Source organism: Melanotaenia boesemani, chromosome 17 (assembly GCF_017639745.1).
Source record: "Melanotaenia boesemani isolate fMelBoe1 chromosome 17, fMelBoe1.pri, whole genome shotgun sequence".
In the NCBI taxonomy this organism is placed as follows: domain Eukaryota; kingdom Metazoa; phylum Chordata; class Actinopteri; order Atheriniformes; family Melanotaeniidae; genus Melanotaenia; species Melanotaenia boesemani.
The window spans coordinates 14,724,178-14,743,876 of record NC_055698.1 but is presented as its reverse complement, the minus strand read 5'-3'; the positions used below and the strand labels follow the sequence as shown (position 1 = coordinate 14,743,876).

General features: G+C 40.3%; 1 protein-coding gene across 1 annotated transcript in view; it reads left to right on the top strand.

The window, feature by feature from the left end:
• Positions 1-7,381: 7,381 nt before the first annotated feature.
• ctnnal1 (catenin (cadherin-associated protein), alpha-like 1) overlaps positions 7,382-19,699 on the top strand; it is a 51,348-nt gene continuing 39,030 nt past the window's right edge. Inside the window, exon 1 of the mRNA XM_042012425.1 lies at positions 7,382-7,729. Coding sequence (XP_041868359.1) covers positions 7,634-7,729 — 96 coding nt within the window. The 5' untranslated portion in view covers positions 7,382-7,633. The remainder of the gene's footprint in view (positions 7,730-19,699) is intronic.

Genomic DNA, 19,699 nt, shown 5'->3' with positions numbered 1-19,699 from the left:
GCCGTAGTTTGATGATCGACTTTGTAGTCGTATCGTTGGACTTGCGGCCACATATCTTGGACACCTCGGTGAAGAGAGGGGCAGAGCTGTCAGCTTATCACCACCTGGTGGTGAGTTGGCTCAGATGGTGGGGGAGGATGCCTGGCAGACCCAAGCGTGTTGTGAGGGTCTGCTAGGAATGTCTGGCGGAGTCCCCAGTCAGAAAGAGTTTCAACTCCCATCTCCGGCAGAGCTTCAACCATGAGTGGGCTGTGTTCAGTGCCTCTATTGTTGAGGCGGCCAGCCGCATCTGTGGCCACAAGGTCGTTGGTACCTGTCGTTGCGGTAAACTGTTAGTGGACACCAGCAGTAAGGAATGCCGTCAAGCTGAAGGAGTCCTGTCGGGCCTTTTTGGCCTGTGGGACTCCAGAGGCAGTTGATGGGTGTCGGCAGGCTAAGCGGAGCGCAGCTTTGGCAGTCGCTAAGGCAAAAACTTGGGCATGGGAGGAGTTTGGAGAGGTCATGGAGAATGACTTCCGGTCAGCTTCGAGGAGATTCTGGTCTACCATCCGGCGGCTCAAGAGGGGAAAGCAGTGCTCCATCAACATTGTGTACAGTGGGGATGGGGGGCTGCTGACCTCGACTCGGGAGGTTGTGTGGGGGGAGCGGTGGAGGGAATACTTGGAAGACCTTCTCAATCCCACCAACACGTCTTCCAATGAGGAAGCAGAGTCTGGGGACCCTGGTGTTGGCTCTCTCATCTCTGGGGCTGAAGTCGCTGATGTGGTTAAAAAGCTCCTCTATGGCAGGGCCCTGGGGGTGGATGAGGTCCACCCAGGGTTCCTTAAGGCTTTGGATGCTGTAGGGCTGTCTTGGCTGACACGCCTCTGCAGCATCGCGTGGACATCGGGGACAGTTCCCCTGGACTGGCAGACTGGGGTGGTGGTCCCCCTCTTCAAAAAGGGTGACGGGAGGGTGTGCTCCAACTACAAGGGGATCACACTCCTCAGCCTCCCTGGTAAGGTCTATTCGGGGGTGCTTGGTAGGAGGGTCCATCGGATAGTCGAACCTCGGATTGAGGAGGAGCAGTATGGTTTTTGTCCAGGTTGTGGAACAGTGAACCAGCTCTACACACTCTTCAGGGTCTTTGAGGGGGCATGGGTGTCTGCTGAACCTGTCTACATGTGTTTTGTGGACTTGGAGAAGGCGTTCAACCAACCGTCTTCTACAAGCTGTCCAGTCCCTGTATGACTGGTGTCAGAGCTTGGTCCACATCGCCAGCAGTAAATCTGAATAATTTTCATTGAGGGTTGGACTCCGCCAAGGCTGCCCTTTGTGACCGATTCTGTTCATAACTTTTATGGACAGAATTTCTAGGTGCAGCCGAGGTGTTGAGGAGATCCAGTTTGGTGGCCTCAGGATTGGGTCTCTGCTCTTTGTGGATGATGTGGTTCTGTTGGCTTCATCGGGCCGTGATCTTCAGCTCTCACTGGAGCGATTTGCAGCCGAGTGTGAAGCAGCTGGGATGAGAATCAGCACCTCCAAATCCGAGACCATGGTCCTCAGCCGGAAAAGGGTGGAGTGCTCTCTCCAGGTCTGCAATAGGGTCCTGCCCCAAGTGGAGGAGTTCACGTATCTCAGGGTCTTGTTCATGAGTGAGGGAAGGATGGAGCAGGAGCTCGACAGGCAGATTGGTGCAGCGTCTGCAGTGATGCGGACTCTGCATTGGTCTGTTGTGGTGAAGAAGGAACTGAGCCAAAACGCAAAGCTCTCGATTTATCGGTCGATCTACGTTCCTACCCTCACCTATGGTCACGAGCTGTGGGTAGTGACCGAAAGAACAAGAACGCAAATACAAGCGGCCGAAATAAGTTTTCTCCCCAGGGTGACCGGGCTCTCCCTTAGAGATAGGGTGAGAAGCTTGGTGATCCAGGAGGGGCTCAGAGTAGAGTCGCTGCTCCTCCACATCGAGAGGAGCCAGATGAGGTGGCTCGGGCATCTGGTCAGGATGCCTCCTGGACACCTCCCCAGTGAAGTGTTCCGGGCACATCCCACCAGAAAGAGGCCCCGGGGAAGACCCAGGACACGCTGGACGGACTACATCTTGCGGCTGGCCTGGGAACACCACGGGACTTCCTTCCCCCCGGATGAGCTGGTGAATGTGGCTGGGTAGAGGGAAGTCTGGGTTTCCCTGGTTAGGCAGCTGCCCCCGCGACCCGACTCTGGATAAGTGGCAGATAATGGATGGATGGATGGATAATAATAATAATAATAAGAAGAAGAAGAAGAAAAGAACAAGAGACTTAAACTAATAGAACATAAAAGACTAAACATGTAGAAAAACCAACAGAATGAATTAGAGTAAGTGTCACCAAGCTACTGGGTATTAAAAGCAATCATAAATAAATAGGCTTAAAGTTTAACACATCGATGTCCATGAATAGACAATAAAAGACATTTAGATTTTGAAAACCAAATATAGCTATGTTGGGTGTCTTGTTTGCTACTGCCTTGTTTTGTTTGAGTGTAATTAAATTAGCTCCTTCCCTGAGGGTGCCTCCTTCACAGGAGAACAGCCATAAACAACAGACCGATCACTCTCTCCTTATTAGCACCACTGCCTTATTTTATTTTTTACTTGGAGATATTGAAATGTCTAATTTCTGTTGGTTGCTTATTCTGCGGTGCTTGTTATTTGCAAGTAAGCCAGTGTGATATTTCTTCCAAAGTCAAAAAGCAGAAAATAAGCCAGCCAGAACTAAACTAATTTAACAACAGTTTGCTTACAGGGAATTGTTGATTTTCTATCTCTATAATGATTGGCCTCTCTTTCCTTTCAACTGGTGGTAAGTGATGGTGTCCGGATTAAGTATAAGGAGAGCATCCACTAAAGACTTTGTGTTTCCAAGTCCAACTTTTTGCCAAACTTGAGCAGAGAGTTGGCAATAAGTTCCACAAACACATATTCCTCAATGCAAGATTGCAAAGATGCACGAGATACCATCATGCTTCTGTGAACAATGGAGTCACAGAGCTTCGTGAGAATCTTGGAAAATAATTTTTTACTCAATGCAATCTACTGCTTCATCCGAATGTAACTTGATGGCGCAACCATAGTTCAGATGGATGGAAAGACACGTATTCTATTGTCAGATGAGTGCCAAAGATAAGAATGAGATTCAAGATTTTATTAGTGAAAGGTACAAATTCATGATGATATGTCAGCAATCCATAGTCCATGACTGAGGTGACTTGTGTTTGAATGTACCATTTATGTAGAGGAATATATTAGAATTCTGGAGCCATTTGCTAGCATCAAGCAAACATTTTTCCCAAGAGGTGATTGTTTACTTCAGCGGGAAAATGCCAGACCTCATTCTGCACAGCTTACAGCATCCTGGCTTCATAATCACAGTATGCTTGACTGGCCTGTCTGCAGTCCAGATCTGAATCCTTCTAAAAATGTATGATGCATGATGAAGAGCAGACTCCAACATCAGATGTTAGAGTTGCTTATAATTTTCAATATAAACAAGTTAATCATTTAAGACACTGGGCTTTGACTTAAATAAAACAGAATAAAATTTTAAGGTCTTGATCAACCACAAAACTCCTGAGACAACTGTGTTGTGATCATAGATAAAACCAAACTAAATTAAGTAGCTCAAAGCTTTTTAGGGTCAGTGAGTAAAAACATTGCAAGGCCCAATAGACATCCACCTCACCTCACCTCAGTTTGAACTCCTCTCCTCCACAGAGGTCTTCCCAGGTCCCTGTCTCATGCTAAGAGGGTGAGTTCAGCAGCAGGTCTCAGACAAGGACACAGTGCTTTCACACGCAAGCAATCTAAGTGCTTTTTTTCATAGAAATAACTGCAGATCCTGCATAGTCTTGTAAGGAAGGTCATTCCATGCACATTAAAAGCATTATTTTAAATGCAAAATAGTTTTTTCCTGCTGGAAATATTGTCCCTTTTTAAAATGTATACCATTACATCCCATATTTCTGTCTGCTTATTCAATAGCAGGTTATGACTGAGTGCACTCATTTAATGTTTTGCAGTATGCAAAATGACTTTGGATCAGCAGCCCCTGTCCCAGGAGCTGTACAAACAGAAGGAATGATCCAAAGGCAAAGAAAAATTAGCACCTCTAAAGCAAAGAGAGAGACTGTGGCAGCTGTTAGTAACATAATCACACCATGCATAGGCATCTCTTATTTAATGAATAACTCTGCTGGACAGAAAAAATGAGAATACACAAATTGAACTTCCTGCTTGTGCTGAGTTTAAGGCAAACTGTAAAATGCAATGTGACTAAAAGAGATTAGAGACAGAGGATCAAATATTGAATATCTCAGAGCAAATTAGACACTGTTTAACAAATTAGACACTGTGAGTCTGTTCTCACTGAGTGAGAGCAGACTCACTACCCTGTGTATTTAAGACAGCGGTTCGGAAGCTATTTGTCAAGTTGTTAACTAAACTATTCTTCCTGAAATGTTACAGGATGATCATAGTTCTCATGTTATTCTTCCTCTTAAACTAATCTACTCTGACCGGAACAATTTAAACAAACACAGGTTAATAAACCACAGTGCAAGTATCCTGAGTGGCGTTTGTTATCATTGTTATCATCTTATCAGTTAGGAGAGAGCCTAACAGCAGATTACCAAAAGACAAAACAAAAAAAAACGACAACAAAAAAACAAAACAAACAAACAAAAAAAGAAAAAACACCCAGATATCATCTAGCTGGTAAGGTCATTCATCAAAGTGGAACATAACCTTGTCCATCCAAATGGCTGCATACCTTTATAATGATGCACTTTAAGTGTGTGAGTTTGTGTAGTGTACATGCCTTTGTGTGTTTGAACGGAGACCTATGCAAACATGGTGGTTTAAAGTAAAGCATAGCTGTGGGGTTTTAAATAAATACTGGCTGGCCCAGAGAGCCTTAACACACCCACACAGAGACACACAGAAACACACAGTGACCAAGTCCACTGCTGACACAGGGTGCAAGCCGGCCACCATAGTTGATGATAAAGCAAGCATTACAGACCATCGCTAACAGTGCCATAGTGCTTACAAGCCATAACTGCTCTCCACCATCTGCTGCGTTTGTAATATGAAGTATTACTCACCACTTGTCATCCAAGGACTGCACTTGTAAAATTAGAAATAGCTTCTGGAGCCACTTGAGGATGCAGAGACTTTGGAAAAAGTTTATTTGGGACTCAGACAGAGGCAGCAACAAAGTCTGTGCAACATATTATTTGGAGAAATATTTTGACAGATGTGTACAGTTTAAACACATCTCAGAGGGTTAAAGCTTAAGTCCTTTTTTTTTATCTTTACATCCATAAGTAGTTTGGTGAACCAGGACAAGATGAGGAAGTGTGAAGACTAATAGATTTGTGGCATTTATGTTACTGTTTGCAGATATGTGAACCATTCAGTACATCTCATGAAGATGGTTGGATTAATCTCTGAACCACGAAAAAGTAAAACATTATTGGAATCATAATAGAAGCTGCACACAAATGACATTAATGTGACATCTTGTGTTTGATCAGTCCTACACTTATTACAAATTTACATTATATAATAATAAAAAATGGGTTTCTGTCATCATATTTTAAAGAGTTGTGTTGTAACTGCTTTAATAAGTTATCTCTTGCATTATACACACACACACACATTAAGCCTTTGTTTCCTAAAAAGAGCTTCACAACAACAATGCAGCTTGCCAGTGACCATTCAGCTTTTGGAATAATGTGCTCTGGACAGACAGATTAAAGACAGAGCTGTCTGGCTGCAGTAACACGAGACGTATTAAGTTATGATCAAAGACATATTTTCCAGAGAACAACCTCATAAAATCCTGGAAGCATAGAGATTAATATGCTCTGATTTGGGGTTGCTTTACTGCCTCAACGACAGAGTAGTTTGCTGCCACTGATTAATCTATTAATTCTACATTTTATCAAAGCCTATGTGAAGAAGAAGAAGAAAAAAAACAACAATAACAAAAAACAGGGCTGGAAGTGAATCTTTCTATACGATAATGAACCTCAGCAAACGAGCCAGTACATCAAGGAGGAAAAAGAAAGGGAACTACAGAAAAGCCTATGCAAAACCCAGATGTGGATCCCTTTTAGAATTTAAATGGACAACACATGAAATAAAAATCACAAAGACATTGCAACTGAAAAAATTCTCCATGAAAGAGTAGTCAAACTTTTCTATAAGCCAGTGCCAGACTTTTTTGTAAAGGTGTGCTAAACAGTAACAAAAAAATCCTGTCCATTAATAGAGAACAGTATAGCTTGTGGGAGCGAGATGTCTTTTTCTAAAGATTATTCCATTTTTTCATGTTTTTATCTAATAAATGACTAAGTACGCCAAATTTCCTTTTAATGTGTGCAGTATTTGTTTCAAAGAGGATAAAATGTTTGTTAGCTCAAATATGTTTTAGAAAAATCAATGGAATGTACTTTTTCACATGAAAGCCTGTATTATGTATGTAGAGACCCCTCTGTTTAACAACAACCAAAATATCCCTAACTATTAACACAGGTCTGTCTAAAACAATTATGGATTTACCCCAAGCTTTTGTAATCAGATTTTCAGTCAGCTATTCAAAATATCTCAGTGGGAGATAATTTTCTATTTGTGTGAGCACAAGGAATTTAAACACATCAGAGTACAAAGAGTTCCAACTTTTTTCAGACAACATTGGTTACCCTATTAGAATTTATGTCAGTGTTTGTTAGCAGTTTGGCCACCTTCATTTTAAAAAGGGGCAGTACAGAGTCATAAATATATCCCTACTTGGAACAAATGCAGTCATAATTTTTCCTTTTGGAACCTAAAGCTTCTGGGTTCATGAAAACAAATGTTTTCTCCTGGTAAACAAAAGGTAAAGTTTACAACTCAGGATGCTAGACACTGCATTCCAGCAGCTCAATTTGTGCCAGTGCAGCCGGGTTTGTATTTGTGTACTGGAGAGGATACTAAGGGATAATGTATGAAGGTGTCTAAATTCTGTATGGATTATACATTTTTAACACCCAAACATTTAATCTTAAATGGGCATTTAAACCTCTTACATCAGATCTTTTTTTTTTTTACAGGTCTAATAAAAAGATGCCCTGACCATTAATGATATTATTTTGGATCAGCTCAATAGCTGCTTTGACTTAAGTTAAGAAACTGTAATTATTAAAGAGAAAAACGTAAACAATCACTTTGCAAAATGAGTTACTTTGCACAATCTCGTGCGTCATTTTAGTAGCGCAAACCTGATTGTATTCCTGTTGTGTCGTTTGTGGCGCGTGCATGCGTATATGTGTGTATAGTGTGAGTGTGGTTGCCCACAGTGGTGTGCTGCAGTCCGCTCCCTGCTGTAGTTGAGTAAACTACATGGACATTAGCGGGCGCAGCGGTGCAACCACCGAGCCGGAGTGGATTAAAACAGCGTGCTTGCTGTGGAGAGCCACTCGATTAACGCCTGTGTAACCGTGTGACAAATTCCGGCGTGTAATCGCGACTCGGTTGCACCAGCTTGCAGCTGCGAAACAGCAGAGAAAAGAGCTTTTGGGAAACTCAAGAGGTGCCGTGCATCGTGATTGTGTGTCAGCCTCGGCGGGAATGGCTTCATCTCCGTGCGGCAACAGTAACTTTGATTCCGGCCTGGAAATCAAAACTCGCTCAGTGGAGCAGACGCTTATTCCTTTAGTTTCGCAGGTGAGTATCTCGTAACCATAAAAAAATGGCGTTATGTTGTTATTTGAAAAACCCTGTGAACTTTTTGGCTTCACAGCTGTGTGTCGGGACACGAGGCGAACTCTGTTTACCTGTTTGCGTGACTGCATGTTTCCTTCTCGTGCTGCGTTTAAAGCACCCCCGCGCGAGCTAAGGATTGGCAGAGTTGTGTTATAGCATTGTAAATACACTCACAGTGTTTCTGCCCACAATGGCAAGGCGTTAATTCTCAAAAACTAAGTCCGTTGGTTACGAGTTACACGCAGACTAGATTATCGAAAGTTTAAGCTTGTAAAACATTCACAGAGATGTGATACTTTGGACATAGATTGTTTTTGTAGAATTTAGTAGATTAGCAAACACGACTACTATGAAAAACAACAATAACAACAAAAACATATTTCTTTTCTGAGATGATAAGCCTTCACGGGAGTCCCCACGCTGTGTGCTTCAGGCCATAAAAGTTTTCCCAATAGTCGCCTGTCTAAAACTATGCTGTGACTCCCATTTCTCTAATGGGACACTTTGGTTTGTTTTACAATAAACACAAGAAAATGAAAGCACTACTTAAGGGCACTGCACAGTTTTAAAGTATAGATCTTAGATCAGTTAGCTTGTTTGTCATGTTATTAGAAAATAGGCTACAATCTTAAAAGTTGGTTTGTGATACATATTGATTTTCGTTTTTACAAAGCTTCTGCTTTTGGTTATAGAAATTGGGAAGTGAGTTGTGTCCTTCACTGGGAAATAACCACCCGTCTAATGCTAATATCCTCTTGTTGAGCAGTAGGGGAAAAGGGGCAGAAAGCCGTAAATGTTTAGCTGTTTTCATTGAGAGACAGTGGAAGAGACAGGCACCTCACTGTCGGGTTAACAGAGTGGGACAGGGATGGGTATGTGGGGCATGCGGTGTCCATGACAGTCCCTCCACCCCCCTGTGTGCTCTGACAACTAGCTTCCTCTCTCTCATTGCACTGGCTCATTTCAAAGATAAGGTCATCCTGTACTGAATGAATGTGTTACTTATCAGAAAAGTACATCTGTTAGAGGCTAAGCTTTGTATAGAGGGTGTTCTTTTAGTGTTTCAGTCATTTGTGACAACATCAGAATGAAAGCACAAAAGTTTGCTACTGAGAAATCCAGAGTAAACCCTGCTGAAGGTATTTATTCAAAAACTGAAGTAATATTGTGTAAAAGTGTAATCTTTTGCAAACTTGTGGAGAGCTCCTTCCTTCTGAGAAAGACTGGCTCAGCTCCAGTGTATAACACAGAAGAATGTGTTTTAATGTTGCAAGGCATTCAAAACATCACAGTCCATTGATGAATAGTGGGCCTCAAGGACAAAGTTTCCTAATTTTTTTTTTTTTTTGCACTGTGAGACATGTTCCCATAGCAACAGAGCTGTGCAACGCTGAAAGAAACCACATGTCTAAAGACAGTCATCTGTAAACTGTAAGCTGTTGTTACTGTTGTGATGTCATCAGGGCAGGACATTAGTTCCACTTGTTCACAGGTAAGCAAAGTTAATTATAAAACAAAAAGAAAAAACTGATTAATTTATTTATGACATTAGGCTGAATATTGTTTGATGGATTCCTTCAGGTCCTGTTAGATGAAGGGGTGATATAAAGCAAAAAATACAGAGAAACTATAGTGACAGCTTAAAGTGCAAGATTTGTGAGAAACCTAGTTTAGAGCCAGTGTTTCTTTTTTTGTTTGTTTGTTTTTGTCCCTCATGGTCTGCCATAGAACATGGAAGTGAAACATATTAGACTACAAGGACACCATCTGTAGATGTAAACAGATCATTGTTAGTAATCCAACACTAAGAAACTAATATTTACAAATAACATTTTGCTTTTTGTAATAATAAATCAGATATTCTGGCACCTAAATTGGGAAGTTCCTACTATTTTAGTTAAAATTAAATTAAGAATGTTAGAATATAATGATATATATAAATAGATAGACCTGTTAATGCCCAGAATATGGAATGGTTGCTTGCTTTCTCATTAAGTAGAAAACAGTACAATGAAGAAACATAGCTGCTGATTTCATTGCATTAGCAGAACAACCCGAGCCTCGTCATAAATCTGTAGCCTTTTTGTAATAATAGTCAATGCAGAGACTGATGCTTAAACAAGCTGAAGTAATACAATTACAGCCTTAAAGTGTTTATGGTAACTTAATCAGGATGCTTATGTGACATTTCAGAGAATTGGTATTGCCTGACATCGCTTTTAATTGAATTATTATGCTTAGTTGAAACACAGTGACTGCATGGGTTGTGTAGCTTTCCTTTTTTGTTTTACTTGTGCGTACATGCTCACATGTTGTGCGGGCCATTAGATAACTATCAAGGAGGAAATTAAAAAGCAGTGTCAGTGAGAAAATCCAATGTTTGATAAGGTGTAATATTGTGCACCTTTCCTTTTTCCCCCTCTCCTTTCCCCTCTTCTCCACTGCTTGTCTTGTCATGGCGTTGATATCTTCAGGTCTCTGTTATCAGCTTCACTCCCACCAGGCTGTAATTATAGGCCTGGGAGTCTCCCAGCCTTACACTACTAACATACACACATACCAGAGGGATACATGCACGCTGTCCCACCCATGTCTCTCTTTTTTCATGTTTATATGTTCACCTGTCATATTAATGGTTTGTGTGTGCTTTTAGGTTCAGATGGGATCTGCATGTCAACAGTGTTGCAGCTTCTCTTAGATTTACCAGTCCATGTTTAAATGTGTATATGTCCTGTTCTCATAATGGACCACCTGGTCATGTAGCAAACTGATCTCCTCCTAAAACTCTTTTCAAATACTAATGTGCTTTATTTTACTGTCACCTGCAGACTTGAATTGAGGGTCCTGATTATCCAGATGAATTGCTCTGAAGGTGGTCAGAAATGTAGTGAACATGTCTGCAGTTGTGTAGGTCCCACCTTTGCCCACCTCTCCTTTTTCCTTGAGATCTGACCCGTGTTAGTTTAATAACTACTCTTTTCACTGCCTTTTATAATTGAGGCTTCTTTTTCTGTTAAAACACCGCAGCCCTGTCCAGATGCAGACATGGTGGTCCCCACTGGAGAGGTGTAAAGGTGTTGTTCTTGGGCAAGGATGTGTGAGAACGAATAGAACCTGGGGAAAAATATCTCAGGCTTTGATCAGTTCGGTGCACATTAAACATTTGTGACACCCTGGCCTTGTGATTACATAGCTCTGCTGTCTCAATCATTTTTCTTTAGGACTAAGCTAAGAGATTTTCTGCTATAATTGGGCCCGGAAAATCCGTTCTCTGTCCAAGTTTGTTAGCATCGACTTTGTCATGCTTCCAGGGTTTCTGTGGTGCTTGCAGTTTTTGCTTTCTGATGTGCTAAGAGAGGACTGTGAGTAAAAAAGCCTTTCTGTGTTCATTTTTTCACAAACAGGATTGAATTGTCATGTTTATCACCCAAACAAAAGCTCAGTGGAGGGTTTGAGGATGTGATTTTTTTAGAATTTTGTCAGAAGATTTCCACGTTAAACAGAATGCTGACAAAAACCACACCATAAACATACATCTAAAATTTATATAAGCATGGCTATAAGTTAAATTTTCATCTTTCCCTGTGGTAATTTTGGACTAGTAGTTTTATTGAGATATTATTGCCCGTCTTAATGTTCTTGGCCATATGCAAAGTGGCATGATAAACACCACGGTAGTATAGCTGTTTTTTAAATCCAGACAGGAAGGCAGAACCATTGCCATGAGCCATAAGTGATCTTCTTCCTCCAGCTGTATGATGATAATGAAGACAAATGAGTCCCGGGCATGAAACCACACGAGGATTACAGCGTGCATACACACTCGCACACCAAAATGTGTTAACCTCAAGGGAGTGGGGCACAATAAGCCTTTATTGTGTGTATTAGATGTATGAGAAACACGTGGGTTTTTTTCTATACTTTGTATCTAGTTGCACAAATAGTTTGAGTGATTGTTTGCTGATGGACGACTGAACTAAACTGCCTATTAATGCTAGTGTTGTTTTTCTGCTCTAGCTTGTCACCTTGTAAGCCTTCATGATTTTGAGGCTTTGACCAAAACAACAGTTTCTATAAAACACATTTTCACTGCAGGTTGTTTTTCCTATTATGCCATTATTAGTGGAAGACTGTGAAGAATAGTTGGCATGTATACATGATGTGTGACACTATCACATGTGTACAGGCCTGCATGTAATGTTAAAGACCTGCAGGAGTCTGAATTTGCAAATCAGAACTTGCATACAATAATGTGCAAAAGTCCTAAGCCGCCCATCATTTTTCATATATTTTGTTTGGATAAGAAGGACTGGGTGCAGAATGGAAATACAGGATATAAGTAAAATAAGTAAAAATAAAGTTTGTACTATTCTAACAAGTGTGAAAGTCAATTTTCGGTATGACTGCCTTTATTCTTCCACACAGTCTGAATCTTTTTAGTTTTGTAATTTCTTTAAGCAGTCTTCAGGAATAGTTCTCCAGGCTTCTTAAGGGATATTTCAAAGCTCGTCTGTGGATGCTGGCTGCCTTTTGTTCAGTTCTCTGTCAAGGTGATCCCACACCTCTTTTATAATGTTGAGATCTGAGCTCTATGAAGGATTCATTCCTCCATAAGACCTGTTGCAAATTATTTTTTAGTCCAGTTCGTGTGTCATTTGGCATACCTCAGCTTTTTATCCCAGATTCCTTTCCCAATTAAAGGGGTTCTTGACAGCCATTTTTCCATAGAAACCATTTCTGATGAGGCCTCATTGAACAATGGATGAATCAACTGAAAGACAAAATGCATCTATCAGGTCCTGTGTCTGGTTTTTACTGGATTTTTATTTATTTTTTTCTTTTTTCTTAAAAATATAACTTTCAGATAATATTCAGCTGCTGTAGATATTTTTTTTAGTCTGCCACTTCGTCTTCTGTCCTCCACTTATCCCATTTCCTCAATTTATTTCAGGACACACAGCACACCAAGATGAGATATGCTATATTTTCAACTAAAAGCTCTTTGGGAAACTTAGTGCAAAAAAAAAAAAACAATTTAATTCCCATCAAATTATATTATCTTTGTATTTGCAACAGAAAATGGTACCTCATGACATGTTTGTGGCAGTCTGCTAGTAACAAATTGTGTAAGGATAGAGTTTAAAATAGGTTTAAAATATGTTCATTCCGCTTTAATTTAATTCTGGTCGTTCTGCACATGCTTGTTCCCCTGTCCTGTCGTGATGACGGTATGGTCCTCTGTCCCCTTTCTCCCCATCAGCTGACCAAAGTGAAGTAGTATGCTAGTGTCGAGTTGCTGTTTCTAAACTATGATCAAAATCAAAGCGAAAACGGTTCTTATCATGTGGTCTTCCATGTTGTAGCCGAAAATGAAAGAAGCAGGAATTTTCAGGAGATGTAAATATGTCACGTCCACCCCCTGTCCAATCAGAAACCTTCCCAATCCCCAGATCTTAAGCAGAAATGAATAAAGGCGATTAAACATGTTTTCCATGTAAACCTCAATTTGGAATTACTATTTCCATAGTAATTTCCATGTAATGCAAAGGAGAATACTTTAATTATGAATGATGTATAATTAATTCCAAATTTAAAAACATCATGTTACCGTGGCCACTGTGCCTCAATTTCCTTTTTTTAAAAAACGATCATTAAAAATGTCCTATTGTGATTAGATCGTCTAACTTAATGTAATGTTTTTAAATGACCTACAAATGGAATATTTTCCACACCATTTATTAAACTTTTAAAGCTTTATTTAGCTTCTAAATAGCACTTTACAGTGTGTTTCTCATTCCCCTATTTAAGCTAACCAACTAATGCAGTTTTATTTTCTCTACAGCCACACACTGCGTATATTGTAGCTATTCTAGATTTAATGTTTTTCCTAAGACCACTTTGGCTTATGAAGGGGCTGGAATCAAACCACTGGACTCATGATTGGAGGACGCCCAGTCTATAGCCTGAGCTGCAGTCGCTTCTAGGTGTGAACAGGATCTTAGGATTGTCTATATCCTAAGCCTGGAGAGGTTGAGTGTGTGGTTTAGTGTTTTGTTGCAGCAGCATCCCTCCAGCACATCGTCTCCTCCTTATTTCAACTCAGTTATGAATTACAATGGGCCTGACTCATATCATCATTGAATAAATAAGGGTTTGAGGCAAGTCCTTGTTCAGTGATTGGTAGTAAACACAGTCAAAAATACTGCTTCATCAAACGGAAATGAGATGTTATTCCATGCAGCTCTCTCCATAGTTAAATAAATGGTCACATTAGACCTCCAACTTGGTCAGTTCAGAGAATTCATCTTCTCTCCTGAATATTAGCTCTAAACTACCCTCTTTCGGTCTCTCATACATGCTGGTTTTTCATCTCTTAGACACAAACACACTTGAATGAAAGCTTGAATGACCAACATTTAACCCCTTTCAACCTCTCTTGTACCCCTCTCACTATTGCTGTCATGGGAGTCTTTACAGAGCACTGTTCTCTTTAAGTGCCTATAAAAGGGTCGGTCTCATATGTCCACCCCTTGACCTTTCCTCTGCTGATTTGGTGTGTATATTTTCATGTGTGAGTGGTATTTTTTCATTATTTATGTTTTTGTTTTTGTGTGTGTGTGCATGATACGTCCAGAAACCCAGCCTCTAGGGAACCAGTCACCTGCAGAGAACAGCATAGTTAACTTAAAGGCGAAAAAAGCTGTGTCTCTCAGGAATTTAGGTTATCGGAAAGCAAAAGTTGCTTTAAGATATCTCAAAGATGTCATCTGTCTCTGACTAAAACATGTAGCTTGAACACTATTTAAGGATTGCTTAAACAGGTGGCATTACCGTAGCTCACATTGCTCAGAGTCTTTTGTTCCATGTCAAATGAAATTGGAGATCAAGTTTAAGGATCAGTTCTGGTGTTGGGATATTTAGTCACACATGTTGGTTGACTTGAATTTCTTCAAGCTCTTCTGGATACAGATCTCAGCCATAAAAAATGCTGTTAGTTGGTTATCTTTAGCTGGTTAACTAACTGTCTTCTTCTAATTTTTGTTTACCTGATTATTCTTGTTTAGTATCAGTTGAGTGTCTGGCTATTGCCAGCATGTATTTACATATGCTGTTGGTTTATGATGATGAGACAACTCATAAGTGTGAGTACACAGAGGGAGATCTCTATCAGCGGTGATGCAGTGCCTAATGCAGCGTGATGTTTTATGTTATACAGCCTCACTGTAAGCAACAGGATTTGATTGAATCAGAAAAATAAACACACACTAGAAGCACAAACAAGGTTATACTTATTCATATTATTTAAGAATGATAAAGGAACCATTTATGATCTTAAAAGAAACACAACCAGTCCTTTCGGTGCTTTATTGTACAGATGTATCATTCAGTAAGGTTTCACAAGCAGATATGTACTGTATGTACTCTTACATGGACTTCCCTCATAACAATGAAAACAGCTACAGACATTTTAATGTGTAAGAAAACATGAGGTGTTATTATCAGGACAAATACGATGGATAAGTGACAGCACAGGTCACTTTTTATAGTATTGCATGCATTCTCTCTTTTGCATTTGCCTTTTGTCATGCATTTGCAGAGATAAAACATGACATAACTATAACATCTGCTGCCTGGAAGACAGCAGGTTTAGCCGTAAAATGTTTGTCTCCCACTGCTTTCCTGTTGGTGTTCGTGTGGCTCAGCACAGTGATAATTCTGGTATTGGCAGTGTAGTGATGGTCGGTGGAGTCGGTCACCGGGGTGTATGCAAAGTGTGTGCAACATCTGATGACCACTTACTAGAAATCTGAACCTGATCTCTCAGGCTGTATTATGACCGACATATTTCACAGCTGTGGCTTCTGCAAATCTCAGCTAATAATTAAAATAATATAAAATAAATGCAAACAATAGGCCATCTAACTAAAACCGTACACCCTTTTAGTTTTCTTCTCAGCACGAGCTGAATGATAAACAAGAGAGATGACAAAAACAAGAACCCATTACATTTTGTTCCATATCCAGATTAGAAATAAGGTATCTCTTAGCAACTTTGCACTATATATTAACATCTCTTTCTTACAGTTCTTATTCTTACTAACTTAAACTTAGAAAAGGTCATATTAAATGTTTTTGTCTTTTTCATACTTTTCCCTCATTTGGATGTTTAAAAGGTTTTCTTTAATAAACATTTATGGATTTAAACCAAACCATACAAAACCAAATTATGTGTGTTTTGTCTAACCCCCCCCCCCCCCCCCCCCCCCCCCCCCCTCCCAGCAGCAACAACATCACTGACTGTACCACTGAGGAATACTTCAGTCTGGCTTGTGTGTGTTAATTGCTTTCTTCGAGCGTCTTTGAACCTCTCCCCTCTTGATAATGAGTTCATTTTAAGAAGATGAAGTTTGACAAGACAGAACAAAGTCGGCGGAAGGACATAGAGAGTATAGAATACCAAACATTTTCTCATCTTTTCCAACTTTGGATATCTGGAAATGCCATTTAGCCAAAGTTAACTAGTCCAACCCTTTTCTCATTATACAGTTATGATCATCTCATCCATCTGAACAACCTGTTGTCTGATCTTCAGTCTTGGCAGGAGTAATAATACAGGAAACGCCCAACCCTAACCCATATATTAAAATGAATTCTTGTGCTAATATCATAATGTACTGATGCTGTTTTGTTATTTGGTGGTAGTCTGATAAATTGGGCTGCACATTGGATTGGTAAGGATGCCACCTTTGACCTTGTACAGTATCACTGCCAGTGAGTCCTACTTTAAGTAGTCATACAGGATTCTTTCACTGCGAGGTGACTTTAGGGTGTTGGTGTGAGGAAGTATCAGTATGTATGCTGTAGCATCTCTTTGGTATGCCGTCCGCCCCTCCCCTTCTCTGCCCAATTTCCTGGTTTAGTTTTCCTGTCACACACATCTTTCTCTCTTGTCTCTCATTCTGTTTCAGCCTCAGCTGAGGGGTAAGTGGAGAGGGATAGGGGTTCTCCCCCACCTCTCTCTCCACTTTACCCCACTGCTTTCTTAATTTTAATCTCAACCTCTCCAGAGAGTCCTGTCTCTGTATCGCATGATTAATTATGCAGCCAACTGGAAAAACTAGCTAGAGGCTACAGGTAATGCACATAGCTGAGAAACTAAGACTTAGCATTTCTCGTTGGATCTTTTCATATTTCTTTACTCCTGTAAACAGACATAATCCTCATTCCCTGCACTTTTTCCTAAAGAACAGTAGTGGGTATGACATGTAACCAGCTGAGCCAGGTTCGGATGTCACTTTATTTGACAGAAAATACCCTGAAGTGAATACAATGGTGGTATTCTCGACATCTTTTGTGTGGCTGTCACATAGCTTCAAAGGAAATGTGTTTTGAAGCTGGTTGTGTTCAGATCAGAGTTGTAAGGAGATATGATCTTAAACAGAGTGAAAAGGATTCCACATCAGAAATAGGACAATATGATCTCAGTACTGATAAGGTTGCCAAGATGAAATGAAAAACTCTGAATCAACATGTTCTTGTACTCAAATAATTTTTAGAATGAAGATGCTTTTTAAGTGCCCAGACTTATCCAGAAAATTATCAAACAAACAAACAAAACGTCTATTAACAACAGATTCATTGTGTCGCAGATACATACATCTCTAGTGATTCATTTCCCACATCAAAACATACCTGATACTTTTCCCATTATCTGTATGAGGGGGGGGGGGGGCATTCTCATCATGTCACTGTTTCTGGATGACTGGAGCCAGTGGGTGACCACTGGGGTCCAGCCAACCGAGCAACACAGCCCAGTGTGTGACTAATGACACATACTCAGTGCCAACGCCTATAAATAAGTTAAAGTCACTCAACTCCTATAAATAAAGTTCTATTTGTTCTTTAGTAATTCAGCTGGTTTGTTGTCTGAACTGTTGAAAGGAGATTTTAAGCTACAGAAGACATAAAAGCTTCACCTGTGCTGAATGTAAAAGTTAGTGATTTAATAAAAACCGAGTAGGACCTTGTACATTTACTGGTTACAGGTACTGGTTAACTTTTTTTTTAACCTCTGGTCTGAATAACGACCACACGGGACTCCGACTACTTAAAGACATTGGTATGTGTGATGTAGTGAAAGCACATTCCCTCAGCCTTCTATGGATGTGTTAGAGTCTGTGTGTGTGTGTGTGTGTGTGTGTGTGTGTGTGTGTGTGTGTGTGTGTGTGTGTGTGTGTGTGTGTGTGTGTGTGTGCCATAACACAGGCCATTATGCAGTCGAAGTCACGGGGGCTGCATTCTTTAATGGGCTCATGTTTCAAGTCCCTACGTTGTGCATGAGTGTGTAGAGTCCAAAATTGGGTTTGTGTATTTTTTTTATTGGCACATTAAGACTGGGGTTAAAAGCCAAAGTCCCAAAGGGTGGGAACTTTAAGAACTCTGTACTGTCTACTATTCACAAGTTAGCGCTCCCCCCCAAGGACTTGCACATCCTAGCCTGCTTATCACTTTCATTAACAAACCCTCCTGCTGAGCCTCTATCCTTCTCATAGAGGGGTTTGATGTTTTACACATCATAATTCATCATAAAGCAGTCAAATCCACTTTCTTCTCAAATGTCACACCCTCTTTTTTTGAAGTGTGTTTTTTGTCTCAGTCTGGGGATAGTTTTTGGTTATGTTGATCATTTTCAACACCTGACCTTATTCCATCGCCTCAGAGAGGTTTAGGAGTCTGCCTGCAGAGTTCACTGAGTGAACTTCTTTAGATGTGTTTCTAAGTGGGTGCATCACAAAGAAAACACCTCTTTTTTTTGGTCTTTTCATGCAACATAACATTTTCCCTTCAGAGCATGCACTTGTTGAGGGAGTCTGTCACTGAGCCTGCTTAAGCCACTTTCACACGCCGCTCACTGCACACTATTATTTGTCCATTACTTGTAATTACCCATCATGATGACTGATGGAATGTTTTCTAGGCTGAGTTGGCAAGCAGTTAGGATTATCCTGTTTAAGACTTTATACAATTACCCAGTCATTAAACATGGCTCTGGAAGAAGAGAACCTAAGGGAGTTAGCAGGGGGCATTGCTAGTGATTGAATTGTTTGCGCCTCCATATTGTGTTATGTTTCATTATTGCTTAGGATTGTACTAGTAGTTTAGTCAAAATTATGTTGGGTGACGCGGATGGGTTTCTTTGAAGGTTACACAAGTACTTATCAGTCTCACTAAAACCATTGAAGAGCAAAGTGAAGAATACAATAGAGCATCAGGAGCTACACTATAACCCTTTCATGTGCTTTCATATTAAGTTTCTGCAACACAAAGAAATCGTCAAGAGGGACAATCAAGGTTTGGGGTGGATAGTGAGAACAAAGCAGAAACAGAGCTCTAGGCCACATTGTGTTTTTCTAGGTCAAAAGGTTTCAGAGAATAAGATTTGTTACAGCTTATGCAAATCTTTTTTTGAACAGTTTCCCCGCCTTCCTAAAGTATTTTATCTCACAAGGTAAAACTGATTAAGATTATTCAACTTTTCAAAGAAAATTGTTGCCACGGCCGACTTTGTCCAATTTGTCTGTTCGTTATTTTCATCACACATTTCCATTCACCTTGAGACTGGTGGGTTTTGCTATTCATTAACTGCAATTTTTCAACTGTTAATGCACAAAAACAACAACATGTGTCTGCAAATGAAACCCTAAACTAAAATTGTTTATTTTCTTTGCTTTTTCTTTAATTGTCTCATACAGAGCCGCTTGCCATGCCTTATCAGTGAAATGAAATATGATTACATGAAGAATGTAGATCAAGGCCTCTGAGGCATGATGTTTAGAAGTATGAAGATATGTTAGAAGCAGCCAGATGACAGCAGACTGGAGACCTCAGAAACAGATGTCATAACAATGCTTTTCTAGCTTCATTGCTTTT